This window comes from Sorex fumeus, unplaced genomic scaffold (assembly GCF_029834395.1).
Source record: "Sorex fumeus unplaced genomic scaffold, SorFum_2.1 ptg000008l, whole genome shotgun sequence".
Taxonomy (NCBI): Eukaryota; Metazoa; Chordata; class Mammalia; order Eulipotyphla; family Soricidae; genus Sorex; species Sorex fumeus.
In genome coordinates this window covers 11540841-11560224 of record NW_026606065.1, presented here as the reverse complement: position 1 = coordinate 11560224, position 19384 = coordinate 11540841, and the positions used below count along the sequence as shown (strand labels likewise).

Genomic DNA, 19384 nt, shown 5'->3' with positions numbered 1-19384 from the left:
ATTAGTAAATTCATGGAAAACAAAGAAAAATGGAATACTAGGAAATGAAGGCAGTATTGCAGAGCAGTTAGTAATACGGAGCAATGCTTATAGCCCAAAGGAAGAAGTAAAGGACACATTTTCTGAAAAGCAAGTAATGTCTCAGGATAAAAGTTATTTATGTAGTCCTGACAAAGGCAGCTGTAAGGACTAAGATGTAACTTCCAAGTCAGAAAAGTAAAACATTCTGAATGTTCTTCAAGAGCACACATAGTCCTGACCTGACTCTCAGCCTCTCAGTAGCACAGAAGTCATCTTAGTCAGCTCAGGCTGTTAAAGCAAAATATGGCAGTCTGAGTGTCTTCAACAACAGATGTTTATTTCTCAGAGTTCTAAAGGCTGGAAGTCTAAGATCAAGATGCCAACTGAGTCAGTTCCCTGGTGAGGGCTCTCTTTCTGGCTTGCAGACAGTTGCCTTGTCACTGTGACCCCACGTCATGAAGAGAGAGAGCTCTGTTCTCTCCTCTTCCTCTTATAAGAACACAAATACCATCATAGATGTTCATCCTCATGGCCTCATGTAACCCTCATTACCTCCCAAAGACTCCCACCTCCAGAAACCACCGTACTGGTGGTCAGAATTAGAAGGTAGGAATTTGAGAGTAAAGCAAACATTCAGTTCATAACTCAGTCCGACCTCTTGTCTTATATGTGTCTAACTCAACCCACAAGAGAAATAAATATAACCAACGGGAAAAGATAATATTTGCTTTATAGTTAACATGGTTAATGTATACTAATTTCTTAAGACAAAAGAATTTCTTAATGGAAAAACATTGCTAGAATTAAGAAATGTCATTTATTATTTTATATGTATTTTTAATTTCTGTAAGGAAGTGTCCTGCATATTTTTATGTTATTAGTTGAGCCAAAGAAGATAGTACAGCATGTAAAGCACTTGCCTTGCACATAAGCTACCCGGATTCATGTAGCCTGTCCTGGCACCATATATCCTGGCATCCTGAGCCCTACCAGGGGGGATCACTGAGCACAGAGCCAGGAATAAGCCCTGAGCATTGACAGGTATGGCCCCAAAACAAATAAACAACAACAACAAAAGATAAACTGTTAGTTGCATTATTTGGAGACAAGCTCATATATTTCCTAAAAGAAAAAATTAATATTTGAAGCCAAATGAAAATTTTGTATGATTTCATTCAATTTGGAGACTCTATTCTTGTTCCCATTTTTATGTAATTCAGGGCTTCCAACTTCAATTCTAACTTCAGATAGTATTTTGGTAATTATATATCAAAGTCATTGTAGAATGAATATCTGGGTCTAGTTCAAGGTGTAGCACATTGTTTTCAATTTTTCCAGAGTTTTTGTGATTCCCAGGTTTAACTCTAATTCCAACTGTACACACATGCAGACACCTCCATGTGTAAAACTCAAGTCAGTTAAATTTTTATTTGATTTGAGGTGGGGGAAGATGACGTTTTTATTTAATTTGAGGTGGGGAAAGATGACCCAAAGACTTTAATGAGAGACCAAGAATATAAGTAAAACTAGGGGTACATACTCTGTATGCATGGGACCCTGATTTGATGCCCTGCACTGCATGGTCTTCAGAGCATACATACTGAGTGTATCTCTTGTCTTCATCCACCCACAGCCCATGTAGCACTTCATGCTCAGGCACTGCGCTGAACCATTCAGCCTGTATAGCTGAGTATGTATTGGAATGGTCCCAAGAGCCCTAAGCACTGGTTGGAAGTCCCAAAAAAAAAACTAAAATTAAGATAAAGAAGGAAGTTATAGTTATATATATAGTCAACTTGGGCATCTTAGCAAAGAACGTGACTGTGGCTATGTCCCATGAGTAACCAGTGCTGGAGATGGTGGGGAAAAAGTCCTAAACCATAATTTAATTAGGCCCATTCACCCCATTCTTCCCAATGAAGAACACCCACTACCCACTCATGTCCCAGATTTTCTCAACTTATGTCTCTGTGCCTAAAAAACTTGCCCTGATCTTTCTCGGGGAATAAGGTATAAATCAGTCCTCTGAAATGTTCATGTCAATGTATTGTCTTCTCGATACCCTCCAAAAACCCTCTGAGATATAAAGCGTGGATAAATGAATTACTTTTTCAAAAAATTGCCCTTTAAAAATGGTCTCAAGGGACTAGGAGAAGCCTCGAATGGTAGCACACATGCCTGCCATATTCAAGGCCCTGAGTTCCATCCCTAGTACCACATGTCACTCACCCCAACACTACCAGGGATGACCCTGGTGAACCCTACACACTAAAGGACTAAAGTATAGAACCAACAGGCACACCAATGCAATGCCAAGTCCAGCATGTCCAGGAGGGTTCCTTAGACATCCCCCAAGTCTCACTTGAACACTACTGGATAGAGCCCCCTGTAAAAATGTACAATAGATTAAATCAAAGAAAGTGGTGTAAAAATCTTGAAAGTTTCGATTATTTCAGAGAAATTTTAGAAAGGAATCAACCAACAATAAAGAAGCGAACCACCAAAGGGACTGGACTTCCCTGTTGTTCCTAAAAATAAGCTCATCAGTATCCCCTATACTTTCCAACTAACAAGGCCAGCCCTGTAACCCTGGTTTTCAAAACCCCCTCAGTCATTATTTCCTTAACAGGAAGCATCCATAACCCTTTGCTCCTTGTTCTTGGGAAATCTCCTTGATTCCCACAGCATTCTCACTTCTATCCTTCTCTGCACACCCCTACTCATTGCATATGAAGTTACTAAGTACAGGTCCATCATACTCACCACCACCCACCAAGCCCTCTTTGCAAGTATGATTCTGAAAGTACTGATGTGTGTTCATCGACTCCAGGTCAAATAAGTACCTATAATTTAAAAATAAAATCATTCTCTAAAAATTCTCTTTCAGCACTAATAGATGTGTCCTTTTAATCATAAAGGAAACACAAGAGCTAGACTGGTGATGGCATGTAAAAGATGACTAGTAAGTATATTAGAATCTCTTTATGCTCCTTAAAAATACATGTACCTGAAAGATTATTTGCTTTTGTGTATTTATTTCCACATTCTAATTTAAGCATGGAGCAATCTCTAGATCTTAACTTCATTTCATTAAATGTATTATACTAGCAGAATAATCCAGATGACAAAGAATTGTAACTGTGAGTCTTCAGACAGATGCCTTTTGTTTGCAATTTAAGACTAGGTTAATGTCACGAATCCTTTCCCTGCAGGGATTATAGGAGGAGATTTGTAGGCCTGCTAATGCTGTTACTTTCAGTAGCACAATCATAGACACAGAGAGAGAGAGAGACAGAGACAGAGACAGAGACAGAGAGAGACAGAGAGACAGAGACAGAGACAAAGAATGAGAGACAGAGATGAGAGAGAAAGTAAACATAGCTGAAAATTGATTATTTTGATATTCTGAATAAAAGCAGTACTAATTTTGTATGTCTAATTAGCCACAGTTCTTCAAGAATTGGTGCAAATGTTATAGAGTTTTTAATGCCCACATTTTATCTTCACAAAAATTGCTATTCGATGGGGAGGAAAAAACAGAAAAAAAGCTTAATGGTCACAGCAGACAGCTTGTAGATTAAACAAAGGTCACTGTGTTTTAATGAACAGTGCTGTTAATTAATGAGAAAACAACTAGAACATGAGCTGTAAGGCTTTGTGAATTTGTACCTTAAAAAATCAATTTTTACTATATTGAGAACTTTGAAAACACTGTAACTGCAGGAACAGAACTTAAATTTCAAATCATACAGCAAATAATATATCTCAATAAAATAACATCAAGGTTTTCTGTATGACTTTTGTAGAGTCTTCATAATCTAGAAAATAGAGTTCAGCTAGGTTAGTGTTTTATTAATTATTAACTTATTAAAATTAAATTAGTTTACAAGAGTGTGAATGTTTATATGCTTTAGGGGCAATGCCAAAGTACCAATATGACTCTACCACAGACCATAGAATTCTTCCCTTCCACCACTGCCTTTCTTTAGGTAACTTCTATCCTGTTAACAGACTCTATGGGTTTGTTTTCATTGCAAATTGTCTCTTCCCTTGCTCTGTTTATATGCCATGTATCAGTGAGACCATCTGGTAGTGGTCTCTCTCCTTCTCACTTTGTTTCTCTTCCAGTCCATCCATACTAGAGCAAAAGCAAGCTCCTCTTTTCTGGCTGAATTGTATTCCACTGTGTACATACTCATACTAGATATTCTAGGTGGCATCTGGGACTAGCCCTACCACAACTTTTTGGATTTCTTAATTTCTATATGTAGTTCCTTAGTTTGTAAAAAATAGAAAAGGTGCTCTTTATTTTTACCAAAATTCTGGGAAGACAGATGAGGAAACACTCTTGTCTCCTTCCAGCACTCTTTCAGCTGATAAAAATTATAAACATGGCCTTTGGTTCTGTAGAAAACTGTCAGAACTAAGCTTCTCAGGGCTTTCGTGAGGGAAAGCAACATTATCTTTACTGACTCCAGCTTTACATTATAACTTTCCTCTAAGGCAGTCAAGTACACTCTCATTCACTAATCTCTAGCAACCATTTGAGTAAATAGTAAGCATTTTTTTTTCAATTAAAAACAAATAGAAAAATTACTTGATTTGTCCTGGGTTACAGCAGTATTGATATGAGAACCTAATGTGTGGCTGACCCAACAAGACTCATAAGAATCACTCCTACTCAAAATAGTTTCAATTGAGCATAACAGAATTTTGTGCTTTCAACCTATTTGAAAATAAAATAAGAGACATCATCTAAACAGTCAGTTAGAGCCTACTATTAAGATAAAATACTGTGATGTTGGGCTGGAGCGATAGCACAGCAGGTAGGGCATTTGCCTTGCATGCAGCCAACATGGTCGACCCGAGTTCAATTCCTCTGCCCCTCTAGAGAGCCTGGAAAGTTACTGAAAGTATCTCGCCTGCACGACAAAACCTGGCAAACTACCTGTGACATATTCGATATACCAAACACAGTAACAAGTCTCACAATGTTACTGGGTCCTCTCGAGCAAATCAATAAACAACGGGAGGACAGTGCTACAGTGCTACTGTTATGTTGAGATCTAGTATCAGGAATTAGAGAGGAAAACATTCCCTTTTTTGAGTCTGCCTGTTTAGCTAAATGATCAACAGTGGCATTTTGTTTTCTATTAAAATGATTTCTTTCTTCTTAATCGCCATTCATTTATGAGAATAAATGAATTTATGAGAATAAATATCGCTGGAGCGATAGCACAGCGGTAGGGCGTTCGCCTTACAAGTGGCCAACATGGTCGACCCAAGTTCGATTCCTCCGCCCCTCTTGGAGAGCCCGGCAAGCTACCGAGAGTATTCGATATGCCAGACACAGTAACAACAAAGTCTCCAATGGAGACGTTACTGGGCCTGCTCAAGCAAATCAACGATCAACGGGAGGGCCTTTACCTTTACCTTTTTTTACCTTTATTAAAATGATTTCTTCTTAATCGCCATTCATTTATGAGAAATAATATCAAACTATCCCATACACTTTACTCAGTTTCCCCAAGTGGTAAAATTTTGCAAAACTGTAGTAGGTTATAATAGACAAGATACTGATATAGACATAATGCACACATCTTCCTCCAGGATTACTTCTACACATTAGTTTTGACAATTTTATCACATGTATAGTTCCATACATCTATCAGAGTAGCCAAGATACCAAAAAGTTTCCTCATGACAAAGCTATCTCAAGCTGCACTTTTAATAACCACACCAACCTACTTTTTCTTACTCACCCTCCAGGAAGCCACAGAATTCTAGCAACCACTAACTTATTCTACATTTCTAAAATATTTTCATTGCAAAAAAAATGTAATAAATGGAATCACTTTTGAGTTTGGCTTTTTTCATTCAGCACTTCCCTAGAAATCCATCCAAGTTGTTGTATCAGTAGTTGGTTTATTTTATTGTTTAACAGTATTATTTAGTATGGATATATCAAGCTTTTGATTTTTATATTTACGGAAACCTACCAGTGCTCATGGGCTCCCACAGACTTGGTACTAGGGTTGTTTCTTGTGGTGGTCAGGATACCTTGTAGTACCTGGGACTCACCTGGGACTCCTGCTTGTAAAGCGTGACCTCCCTCCCCCTCCCTTTGAGATTCTTCCTGGTCCCAAATATATAGATTTTCAACCACATACATCAGGAGAACATCTGAACTTCTTTCAGCTTTTGATCATTATGACTAAATCTGCTATGTGAACTGCAGAGAGTACAGTTGACATATTGTGCTGCATGTTTAATTCTATAAGAAACCAACAAATTGCTATGTCAATCATATTAGACTTCTAAATTGGAAAATCTGGGTTTCAACCTGTGAACTTCTTAAATAGTTCGTGAAGTAAAGTACTTGCCTTGCAGGCAGCACTTATGACCCTGGTTTGAATCCCCATATCACATATGGTTCCTCAACCAGGGTTACGCCTGAGCACAGAGCTAGAAATAGCCCCTGAGTACCACAGGATGTGTATCTACCCTCAAAAAAAGTTACTTTTTTTTGTAATGTAGGAGTACTGCTATTTATTCAGCCACTGATTGGGCTGATTGAATTGGGCAGGAACTCCACCTTACTTTTTTTTTCATTTTTTATAATTTTATTTATTGAATCATTGTGAGAGCACTTACAAAGCTTTCAGGTTTAAGTCTTGAAAGACTTCCACGTTGTACATTTCATTCTACAATGAAACACCCGTACCTTCACCAGTGCCCATTCTCTACCACCAAAACCCCCAGTATACCCCCATCCCACACCCTCGTCCTACCTGTGGGGCAGATGACCTCCACATTACTCTCTCTATACTTTGATTACATTCAATATTTTGACACCTGACCCACCATTATTATTTGAGATTTTACCCCAACACTCGTATCTGCCAAAAAGACGACAGTAGACAATTTGTTTTCTATTGCTGGTTAGGAATAACATATGATGTCTATTTTAAAATTCCAAAATTTTAACAATTAAATCTGGAGGGATTTCTGCCAAGACCTGCTGGATTCTGAGAATTGTTCCTGAGTCTCTGGGATCATGTCTGTTTAGCAGCTTGATCAGGAGCCAGAGAGGTCATTCGTGGGCAGCGACTCGAGGTCTCATTGGAATGGGGAGGAAAGGGCTGGCTCCACCCCCATCCCGTGAGGCCCAGAGTGTCTCGTCACTGAGGGCCCAAACCTGACTGGCCAATGGCCTCTGGAAGATGGCAGCCACTGAGCCGCCAAAGGGGAGCATATGGAGGGACAGCAATCTTTCCCCCTTGGGTGGCCTGGAGACAGTAACCTACTGCGGGGTACAGATGCATTTCTGCCAAAAGCCACTGGGTTCCGAGATTTGTCTCTGAGTCTCTGGGATCACGGCCATTAAGCAGTTCAATCAGGAACCAGAGAGGACTTGCTTCCAATTATATAGCTGAGCAGAGGTGGTTTGTGGGTGTGTCTCCCACATACCTAACTTTTGGCCATTTACTTTCTTGGTAAACTTTGCCCCAAGTTTTTGGGGTCTGGCGAAAGGCACAGCAGCAGTTTTGGGTTATCTGGATGTCTGAAGGCACCATCAGGCTGCAGATGCACTCACCTCACAGGTACAGATTAACCTGCTGGCGGCACCATACCCCCTCGAAAAAAGTTTTTAATAAAAATAAGTAAGATTGAAAATATGCCTGGAAGACTGAGATCCAAAGACATTTTTGCTGATCATAAAAGAGGAGTCCAGAATCAGAGGGAACACCTGTCACTTTTCATAAGAGATTTTATTAAAGTCTGTGTTTATGTGAAATAAGAGATTTATTCTTGAAATGAAGCAAAATTCTCTCTAGGCAAAAGATGTGCTTATATGTACAAAGCAAAGCATGACACAATGACTCCTGGTGGCAAACAGAGCAAAACCAGAGTACCTGATGAAAGGCCCCACGTGCCCATTGAAACAAATGCCAAATTCTCAAGCACCCTTTCTGCTAAAGCAGCTGAACACAGAATTTATATGATGCTAAACCTCTAAAGATTTAAACGCCACAGAGACTGGCACACATCAAAAAGAACAAGAACAACCATTGTTGCTACGAATGCGGGAACAAAGAGACTCTCATTCATTGCTGGTAGGAATGCTGACTGATTCAGTCTTTTTGGAAAGCAATATGGATGTTCCTCAAAAATATTAGAAATTGAGCTTCCATATGACCCAGTAATACTTCACCTAGGAATATAACCCTAAGGATTCAAAAACAATGCAGAGAAGCCATCTGCACTTCTATGTTCATTGCAGCACTATTCACAATAGCCAAACTCTGACAACAACCCAAGTGCCTGAAAATAGATTGAGTGAATAAAGAAACTATGATACAGCTACACAATGGAACACTGCACAGCCACTAGGTAAAAATGAAGCCATGAAATTTGCTTATTCGTGGATAGACATAGGGAGTATCATGTTGAGTGAAATGAGTCATAGGGCATAGGACATAGGATGACCACACTCATTTATGGAGTATTAAAAAATGTATAGTATGAGTATAATACCCAAAGACCGCAGAAATGAGGGCCAGAAGGACTGGTGAGGGTGGAAGGAGCAAACAGAACAGAGAAAGGAACTCTATGACAAAGATTATTGGAAATAATCGTTCCAGACAAGAACTGAGTGCTGAAAGAAGGTGAAAGGACATATGTGCTAACCTTTCAGTAACAGTATTGCAAACCACAGTACCTAAAAGTAAAATAAAAGTAAGAGAGAGAAAGAGAGAGAGAAGAAAAGTGTCTGCCATAGAGGCAGGCTGGTGGGGATGGGGGGCGGAAACTAAGGACATTGGTAGCAGAGAAATGTTAAGGGATGGTTGTTGGAACATTGTATGATTGAAACTCAACCTTGAACAACTTTGTAACTGTATCTCACAGTGATTCCATTAAAAAAAAAAGATCTAGGACTTGAGCAATAGCACAGTGGATAGGCATTTGCAACCAACCCAGGTTCGATTCCCAGCATCCCAAATGGTCCCCTGAGCACTGCCAGGAGTAATTCCAGGAGTAACCTCTGTGCATCACCGGGTGTGACCCAAAAAGCAAAAACAAAATAAAATTAATAAATTTTTTAAAAAAATATTTAAACTCACTGAAAAGCAAGTAAATAAAAAGGAGATTGATTGTCTTATATTTTGTTAAAACAAAAGTACCAGATCACCAAACTGGTGGAAGGAGCAAGGGAGGGTGTGTGTGTCGGCGGGTGGGGGGGGACTGAAAGTTTAAATAAGGGATCTGGGGACAATTGGCATTTTGGTAGTGGGTATAATAAGGTGGTATTTCTATGCCCAAAACATAAATTTCAACACTAATTTAACTCACCATGTTACCTCTCTAATAAGTAAAGTAAAAGTAAAGGCCCTCCCGTTGATCATTGATTTGCTCGAGCGGACCCAGTAACGTCTCCATTGGAGACTTTGTTGTTACTGTGTCTGGCATATCCAATACTCTCGGTAGCTTGCCGGGCTCTCCGAGAGGGGCGGAGGAATCGAACTCGGGTTGGCCATGTTGGCCGCTTGGAAGGCGAACGCCCTACCCACTAAAAGTGGAGTGACAGTAGTCATATGTGAGGGAGCAAAAATTCAAACCAAGATCATGCCAGATTTCAAAACCCTTGTTCCTTCTCCCACTCTACTTTGGATTATGTCGAACCTTCTAACTGAAAATAATCCTCGTAACGGGACTATTTGTATCCAATAACATATTTTTTTCAAACTACCAGATTACTTTCCAAGTGGGATGTAACATTCATATTCTCTTCAAGATTTCATATTGTCACTATTTCTTATTTTACCCATTGTCACTAGTATGCAGTACTATTTCAGTGTGGTTTCACTTGTATTCCTCTTGTATCCTAGTAGTTCGGCTTTTCACTCTTGAGTTTTGAGAGTTTTTAGATATTCTAGACACCTCGTCAAATGCATGGTTTGCAAATATTTTCTCTCAGTCTATAATCTGTCTTTCCGTCTTCTCTACTTTCAATGAAGTCTAATTTATCAATTATTTTCTTGAGTTACTTGTTCTTTTGTTTAAAATTTTTCACTTAGTCCAAATACCCGCATTTTTCGCCTATGGTTTTTACTAAAAGTTTTGTAGTTCCAACACTTATGTCCATTTAAAGTTCCATATTTTTGTCTAAGGTGGGAAATATAGGTGGTGATTTTTTTAATGGCTATTCAATCCTCCAGCATCATTTTTTAAAAATTTTTATTAGTGAAACACCATGAGGTACAGTTGTAGATTTACAAATTTTTGTGCTTGGGTTTCGATTATACAATGATCAGATACCCATCCCTCCACCAGTGCCCATTTTCCACCACCATGGATAATATCCCTCCCACCCCCATCCCCCCATCCCCCCCTGCCTCTGTGGTAGGGCATTCCCCTGTGTTGTCTCTCTCCTTTTGGGTGTTGTGGTCTGCAAAAGAGGCATTGAGTGGCAAACATGTTCAGTCCATAGTCTACTTTCAGCGCAGCATCATTTTTTGAGAGGCTCTTTCTACCCTAATTGAATTGCATTTGTACAAGTATTTTAAAATAATTGAGCATATTTGGTTATATTTATAAGCTCTCTGATCTGTCTTCTCTATTGTTCTGTATGTTTGTCCCTCTGCCAATGCCACAGTCTTAATTACTAGAATTATATAATAGGCCTAAATATCAGCTAGAGTGTTCTCCCATTTTATTTTACTTTTTTGGGAATTGTTTTTAGCTATTCTAGGTAGAGCATGTGCAATTTGTCTAAATTTTAGAATAATTTTGTTTGTGTCTACAAAAAAAAAGTATGAGATTTTGATGGAAATTTTAGTAAGTTTATTGTGCCAGAGATAAAAGCTGGTCCTTATTTGATCCGGCCCCACACATGGTCCCCTGAGCACCACCCAGGAGTGATCCCTGAGCACAGAGCCTAGAATAAGCCCTGAGCACCTTCAAAACATTTCATTAGCAGCCCTGCAAAATATTTCATTGAATCTATATATCAGTTTGGGAAGAATTGACATTCTAAACATGAGAGACTCCCAACTCGTAAACAAAGTATTTTCATTTATATAGGACTTGTCTGACTTCCTTTTTTATAATTTAGGCATCATGATTTTCAGGACTGCTCATAGTAATGTTTTAAGTGTACAGTGCTCCTGCCTCCACATCTGGAGTGTCAGCGTCTCCTGACCACTGGTCTCTAGGATCCCTCTTACCATTCCCCAAGGTCTTTCAGCAAACTCACTTAACATAGCTATGAATTTAGGCATGAGAATTTATTTTAGATATATGAGCAATTTGTACATATCAATAGGTGTCTATGCGATTTAGGTATACATTTTGATGTCTCTTCATTTTACTACATGTGTATTAATTAGTGTTAAGCATTGATTTATCGATCCCCTGATCCTGAATAATGTCCATCTCTGTCTCAAATAGCTTTTTAAAATTTGAATTCTGTGTTTTCTAAAATAAATATAGTTGTCCCGGCTTTTTCCAGACAACTGTTTATCTGGAAGATTATTTTCCAGCCACTGTTTTGAACCTGTTCCTATGATGGCAGTTCAGGTGTTCTCTGGTAAGCAGCAGAATGCTGGATCCCATTTTCCCAACCAGACAGCCAGCTACTCTACCTTTTTTGTTGTTGTTGTTGTTGTTGTTGTTGAATGACCATGAGAAACACAGTTACAAAGCTGCTCAAGAGTGGGTTTCAGTCATACAATGTTCTAACATCCATCCCTCCACCAGTATCCATTTCCCACCACCAATACCAATGTTCCTAGTTTCCCTCCTGCCACCTCACACCCCAGACTGTCTCTATGGCAGGCACTTTCTCCTCTCTCTCACTCTCTCTCTCCCTCCCTACCTCCCTTTCTCCCTCCCTCTCTCCCCCCCTTTCTCCCTCTCCCTCTCACCCTCACTCTCTCCCTTTCTCTCTCATTCTCCCTTCCCCCCTCCCTCCCTCCTTCCTTCTCTCCCTCCCTCCCTTTCTCCCTCTACCTCTCCCTCTCTCCCTGTCTCCCTCTCCCTATCTCCCTCTCTCTCCTCTCCCTTTCTCTCTCCCTCTCTCTCCCTCTCTCTCCCTCTCCCTCTCTCTCCTCTCCTCTCCTCTCCTCCTCTTCTCCTCTCCGCTCCTCTCCTCTCCTCTCCTCCTCTCCTCTCCTCCTCCTCCTCCTCCTCCTCCTCCTCATCCTCCTCCTCCTCCTCCTCTTCTTCTTCTTCTTCTTCTTCTTCTTCTTCTTCTTCTTTCTCTCTCTCTCTCTCTCTCTCTCTCTCTCTCTCTCTCTCTCTCTCTCTCTCTCTCTCTCCCCGCCCTTGTGGGCATGTGCTTTGCAATACAGATACTGAGAGGTTCTCACGTTTATTACTTTACCTATTTTCAGCACACAGTTCTTACTCAGAGTGATCATCTCCTTCTTTCTTTGTCATAGTGTTCCCTTGTCTTTCCCGGCTGCCTTTTCCTCCATCACTTGAAGCAGGCGTCCAGTTATGGGGAAATCCTTGGGGCCTCTGTTTCTACTGTCCTTGGCTATTAGAAATGCCATCTGCACTTTGCAGCACTATTCACAATAGCCAGAATCTGGAAATACCCAACTGCCCGAAAACAGATGACTGGTTAAAGAAACTGTGGTACAGCTACACAATGGAATACTGTGCAGCTATTAGGCACAGTGAAGTCATGAAATTTGCTTATAAATGGATGGGCATGGAGAGTATCATATTGTGAAATGAGTCAGAAGGAGAGGGACAGACGTAGAATGATTACACTCATTTGTGGGATATTTTTTTTTAAATGCGCCTTTTGATTGGTGAGTTTAGAAAGTCATTGACATTAAGTGAGATTGCTGTGATAAAGGAATTTATTGTCATCATTTGGTAGGGATTATAAGTTTCTTTGGAGTTCTGGTTGCAGTTATCTCATGCTTTCTTTTTGGAAGTCTCTTCTATCATTTCCTTCAGCTTACTAAACAGCCTTACTATGGTCATTTTGAAATCATCTTTTGAGAATTAATAGAGATGGTGGGTACCTAGGGGACCCTTCCATGCTGTCATCTCCACCCATTAATTTTGTTGTAGTCCTTCACTTCAATGTATCAACTGCACAGGAGGTCTTGGGGTGTGTGTCTGGTTTTGTGCAGGTCTAAATGCACATTCACAATTTCACCCACAACCTATGCTGCTGATTTCTGTTGCATCTGGCCACTTCTGAGACTTTGCTGTCCAAATCAGTGACAGCTCCCTGCCTTCATAGTGTCTGGTGTCTCATTCTGGTCCACTTGCCTCAGTCATTGGGTTTGGACATCCAGCACACCTGAATGAGCTCTCCTTATTTCTTGAATCATCTCCTTCTGAAACTGGGTAAATGTCTGTACTGGGCTGTGTGTTAGGGGAGGGTTTGTAGTTGTTGTTGTTGCCTTTGTTGTTGTTTCCTTCACGTGGCACTAGACTAGACTCCTTGTGAGTTGCTTCCTTGCCTGGGGCTGCAATTGTGTGCCACACTGTAGGTGCCAGCCTGGGATCCTGCCAAACCCTGAACCACCCCCACCTCCATCCCCCAACTCAGGTCTCACGCCAGTTGGGAAACAGAAAGCTGTGAATGATATTATAACCTGGTGTTGCTATATCCCTAGCATGCTCCATCCTTCCACTTCACCCCTCCCCCAACTCTGGGGCCACCCTCTTTGAGCTTTTTATGTTTGGGAACTTCCTCATTAGAAAACTCTCAAGAGCTGTTTGCTGGTTTCTGTGACACTCAGCCTGTGGGGGCTGCTCATAGAGTCCTTTACTTACTTCTGCCTTTTGTTGCATTTTGGACCTGGTGTGACACATGGGGCAGCCTACTCTGCCATTTTGACCTCCCTCTATTCTGATTTCATTCATCAAGATTTTATCCAACATGGTATGCTCTGCATATTTTAAATGTCTTTTCTTTAGAATATTATAAATAATGTGCTTTTCTTATTGGCTTTCACATCTTCACTGCTAGCATAGAAATATAATTGATTTTTATATGAGGATATTGTATCTTACAAACTTTGTGATCTCCTCTGTGCTAAAACCTTTAGGGTTCTTTGTATTCCTTATTATTTTTCTCTACATAATCCTGCCAGCTGAAAATAGGAACTGCTTATATATCCGTTTCTAATGCATATGCCTTTTGTTTATTTTACTTACCATATACAGTTACTATATATATATATATATATATATATATATGTTGACTAAAGAAATGGCAGTAGCAACTTTTCTTGTTATTGATTTTAGGAGAAAGTATCTAGTCTTTCACCATTAAGTAAATTAGCTGTAAGGCTTTTTTCAGGTATTGCTTATCAAATTAAGAGAATAAAGAGCCTCTGTTCCTAACTTGCGAGAGTTTATAGCATAAATGAAAAAATTAAATATGCACATGCTTAATTACAAAATTGAACCCTCGTCTTAAATCATGTGGAAAAACCATCTCAATATAAAGACACAAGTGTCAGACCTGAAGCTGAATAATTGATAAAATAAAATATAAGGAAAGGACTTCTTGACATTGATCTGGGCAATAATTTCTTTCTATGACCCCCTAAGATACAGGCAACAAAAGCAAAAGTATGTAAACAGGATTGCACTAAACTTTTGCCCAGATGAGTAAATAATCTACAAAATGAAGAGCAACTTTGAATGAGAGAAAAGATTTGACATCAAACAACTGACAAGGAGTCCACATCCAAAATATGTAAGCAACTTCCATAACTCAAAGCAAATAATCTGATTTTTTTTTTAGTGGACAAAGGACTGAATTTTTTTCAGTCCTTTCAATCATTTTTCGAAGTGAATATGCAAATGGTCCACGGATATATTAAAAGTTGCTCAGTTTGAGCTGAAGCAGTAGTACAGTGGGTAGGGTATGTGCCATGCACCCGCCCAAGCCTCAGCACCCCTATCCCCCAAGCCTGCCAGGCACAGAGTAGGGGATAAGCTTAGCATTGCTGGGTGTGGCCCAAAAAGGAAGAAAAAAAGTTTTTCAGTTTAATCATCAGGGAATTTTAAATTAAGATATATCATACACTGTAGCACTGTCCTCCCATTGTTCATCGATTTGCTCGAGCAGACCCAGTAACATTGTGAGACTGGTTGTTACACACATGAGATATATCATACTTGTTAAATGGCCATCTTCAAAAAGACAAAAGAGGAGAAGGAGAGATTCTGTATGGAGTTTAGGTGCTTGCTTTGCATGTGTCTGACCTTTGTTTGATCCTGGGTACAATATATTTCCCCCAAGTAATATGTTTCTCTGTGGTACATCTACACAATAGATAGAATACTATGCAGCTGTTAGAAAATGTGAACTCATGAAATTCGCATATAAGTGGATGGACATGGAGACTATCATTCTAAGTGAAATGAGTCAGAAAGAGAGGGACAGCCATGGAAATACTGCACTCATTTGTGGAATATAAAATAATATAAGACTAACACCCAAGAACAGTAGAGACAAGGGCCAGGAAGATTGCTCCATGGTTGGAAGCCTGCCTCATGTGCTGGGGGAGAAAGCAATTGGAATGGTGAAGGGACCACGAAGTCAATGATGGTTGGAGGGATCGCTCGGGATGGAAGATGTGTGCTGAAAGTAGACTAAGGACCAAACGTGATGGCCTCACAGTATCTGTATTGCAAATCGTGATGCTCAAAAGTAGAGAGAGAATAAGAAGGAAGGTGCCTGCCACAGAGCCAGGGAGTTGAATGGGATGGGAATGGCAGGAGGAATGCTAAGGACATTGGTGGTGGAAAATGTGCACTGGTGGAGGAATGGGTATTCAATCATTATATGACTGAAACTCAATCATGAAAGCTTTGTAACTGTATCTCATGGTGATTCAATAGGGAAAGGAAGGAAGGAAGGAAGGAAGGAAGGAAGGAAGGAAGGAAGGAAGGAAGGGGAGGAGGAAGGAAGGAAGGAAGGAAGGAAGGAAGGAAGGAAGGAAGGAAGGAAGGAAGGAAGGAAGAAGAAAGGAAGGAAGGAAGGAAGAAGAAAGGAAGGAAGGAAGGAAGGAAGGAAGGAAGGAAGGAAGGAAGGAAGGAAGGAAGGAGAGAGAAAGAGAGAAAGAGAGAGAGGGAGGGAGGGAGGGAAGAAGGAAGAAAGAGAGAAAGAAAGAAAGAAAGAAAGAAAGAAAGAAAGAAAGAAAGAAAGAAAGGAGAGAGAGAGAAAGAGAGAAAGAGGGAAAGAGAGGGAGGGAGGAAGGAAGGAAGAAAGAAAGAAAGAAAGAAAGAAAGAAAGAAAGAAAGAAAGAAAGAAAGAAAGAAAGGAAAGAGAGAGAAAGAGAAAGAGGGAAAGAGAAAGAGAGAAAGGGAGGGAGGGAGGGAGGGAGGGAGAAAGAAAGAAAGAAAGAAAGAAAGAAAGAAAGAAAGAAAGAAAGAAAGAAAGAAAGAAAGTTATATGTTTCTCCAGAAGAAATTCCCAAACTCAAATCCAGGAGTGTACCCAGAGCATTGCTGGGTGTGTCCTTAAAAAACAAATAAAAGCAAATTAAATAAACAAATGGACAACAAATACGTGAAAAGATAATCAACACCACTAATTATAAAGGAAGTGTAGGTCAAAACTACAATGAGATATCTCCTCACACCTATTCCAGTGGATGTTATTAAAAAGACAAGCCCTAACAAGTGGTGGCAAGAATACAAGAAATTAAAAAAAAATTACGTGCTATATCAGTAGGAATAAAGCCACTATGGAAATCAATATAGGAGGGTCATCTAAAATTTTAAAATAGAACTACCATGTGATATAAAAATTTCCTTTCTGGGAATTTATCCAAATAAAATGAAAAGAAGTAATATGCGTTAGAGAGTGTTGTGTTCAGCAAAATAAGTCAGCATAAGAAAAAGAAACAGCATATATTCTCAAAGATATATGTTTGTGATACATAAAGAAACAAAGTAAAGGTTGTGAAGCTACTGTTGATAACAAACTCTTGGCCTTGAACTAAGACCGCCAAATAGTGGGGTGAAAGGACTTCAGGGGGGCAGGAAAGGAGGCAGACAAGAAGAAACATGAGATCAGTGGGAAAGTCTTTAGAATTTTGGTGGTGGTGCAGTTGAAATAATTTTGTAATTTTGTACAACCCAAAAGAATATGGAAAGAAATCGAATAGAAATTCAACAAAACAAACGCCTCACCACGAATACTCTATCCAGCTAGATTATCATTCAGAATTGAAGATACTAAATAGAGCTTCATGGACAGGAAAACAGCTTAAAGAATTCATATCCTTGCAACTAGTTTTGCAAGAGCCAGTAAGCCCTTGTAGAAGAGATTACCAACTACAAAATGTTGTGCAGCTGTAAAGAGTTTCTTAAAACAACAGGAGAAACTTCCCATCATATGACATTGAGAATGACACTCACATATGGTTGTCCTCTACTAGATTAAAAAAGGTTATAAACATATAGCAATTAATCATCACAAATTGACTTCTATTTTATTTTCTAATAATCCTATTTGCCATTTCTTTAAGTTTTATTGAACCGATATGAAATAAAATTATCATATGCTTGTCAAGGGGGTAGTCTGGTGGCTGGGAGGAATCTGGGGACATTGATGGAGGGAAGGGGACATTGGTGGTGAGATTGGTGTTGGAACATTGGTAAAATGAAACAACTCTACTGTGAACAACTTTGTGAATCACAGTATCTCAATAAACATTCGTGAAAAGAAAAAAAAACACTAGAAAAGAAATAAATGGTAGGGCCCAGTTACACAGGTCACATTTGGGATTTACTTGTGCATCCCTTATAATGGGACCTTATATTCATGAGTGCAGTGCCAAGCTTTCTAGCAAAAGTGCACTTGCCTTGAAACCTAGATTGGGTACAGACATCATGTTTTCTACACGTGGAAAGATATGCTGGATAGGAAAGAGTTAATCAGGCATTTATCTACCTTTGGAATGAATTGACACTCAGCTACCTAAATGTGGATACAAAACCAAAAAAAAAAAAAAAGCCAAAACAAAACCAAGCCAAACCTTCCTATCATTAATGAGTTCATGTTGACCAGAATTTTGAGTTATCTCCATATGAGGTCATCTTCAGAGAGCTAATTACATAGTTTTCACTGTGAATAGATAGCAATAATATTGAAGGGGTTTTTCCCATTATGGGACATACATGGGAAATGGGAAAAACCTGGGAAATGCTTAGTGCAAAATAACAGAATAGAATCATATACCTCTACCAGGTACTTCAAAACAAGAGTTATGCAGAACAGGGACTGGGGAGATAATGCAAATGGTGGAGCACATGCCTAGTGTGTGTGAGAGGCCCTGAATCTGATCCCCAGTACTGCCAGGCCCCTAGCATCACCAAGTGTGCTTGCGGTGACCCCTGACACCAACCATCAGACCTGTATTACTGAGAATTACCCTGTTTAAAAAATGTTTAAGTGAAAAGCATCATTACATACTCTTTAAAAAGAGAGACATTTGGGCCAGAGAAATAAAACAGTAGGTAAGATCGTACAGCAGATACTGCCTTGCACCCGATGAACTGGGGTTCAATCCCTGACACCACATATGGACCTCTGAGCACCACCAGGAGTGGTCCTTAAGGACAGAAACACAGAGCCAGGAGTAAGCCCTGAACATCATCAGGGGAGGGAGGGAGGGAGAGAGAGAGAGAGAGAGAGAGAGAGAGAGAGAGAGAGAGAGAGAGAGAGAGAGAGAGAGAAAGAGAGAGATTTGCCAGAAAATTTAGAATAAAACTACCATTTTTCACAATTGGGTAACAGTTTTTATCTTGGAACATGAGACATTTGGGTGGGGAGTGTACTAGCACCTTTCTTTTCCTGACCTGTGTAACTACGCCCTACCATTTCTCTTCTAGTGTTTTTTTTTTTCTTTTCACGAATGTTTATTGAGATACTGTGATTTACAAAGTTGTTCACAGTAGAGTTGTTTAATTTTGCAAAGCCTGCATGTCTTAGTAAAGACCACGTATCTTTTTTACAATTAAGCAATTCTAATAATCACTTGGTAAACATTATTCTATGTTATAAATACTGAGTCAGTCCTTATTGGAAAACAAGAGAGGGAACAATTAATTTTTTTTAATTGATCAGTTCTTGGCCCTCCAGAGACAGCAAGAGCTGCTTTCTTCATCCCAGTTCCATTTGATTTTTCATTTTGTGACATACTGCTTAATGAGCCACTTTAGCTGGTCTTTCCCTCAGGTTCACTCTTCACTCTTTCTAAGTAACCTCAACTTATTTGCTGGAGAGGATGATGTGTTCTCAGCAAAATAACAAGATCTGGAGACCACCACAGGGTTCATTTGTGACAAAAGATTATATGTGCCACACACA

At 39.6% G+C, this 19384-nt stretch overlaps 2 protein-coding genes across 2 annotated transcripts in view; both read left to right on the top strand.

Annotated features, from left to right (window-relative positions):
- KCNQ5 (potassium voltage-gated channel subfamily Q member 5) overlaps positions 1 to 19384 on the top strand; it is a 609327-nt gene that overhangs the window by 425605 nt on the left and 164338 nt on the right.
- LOC130019298 (60S ribosomal protein L35a-like) lies at positions 7700 to 8041 on the top strand. Its single transcript, XM_056109933.1, is given in 1 exon segment — positions 7700 to 8041. A coding segment is annotated over 1 exon segment (342 nt).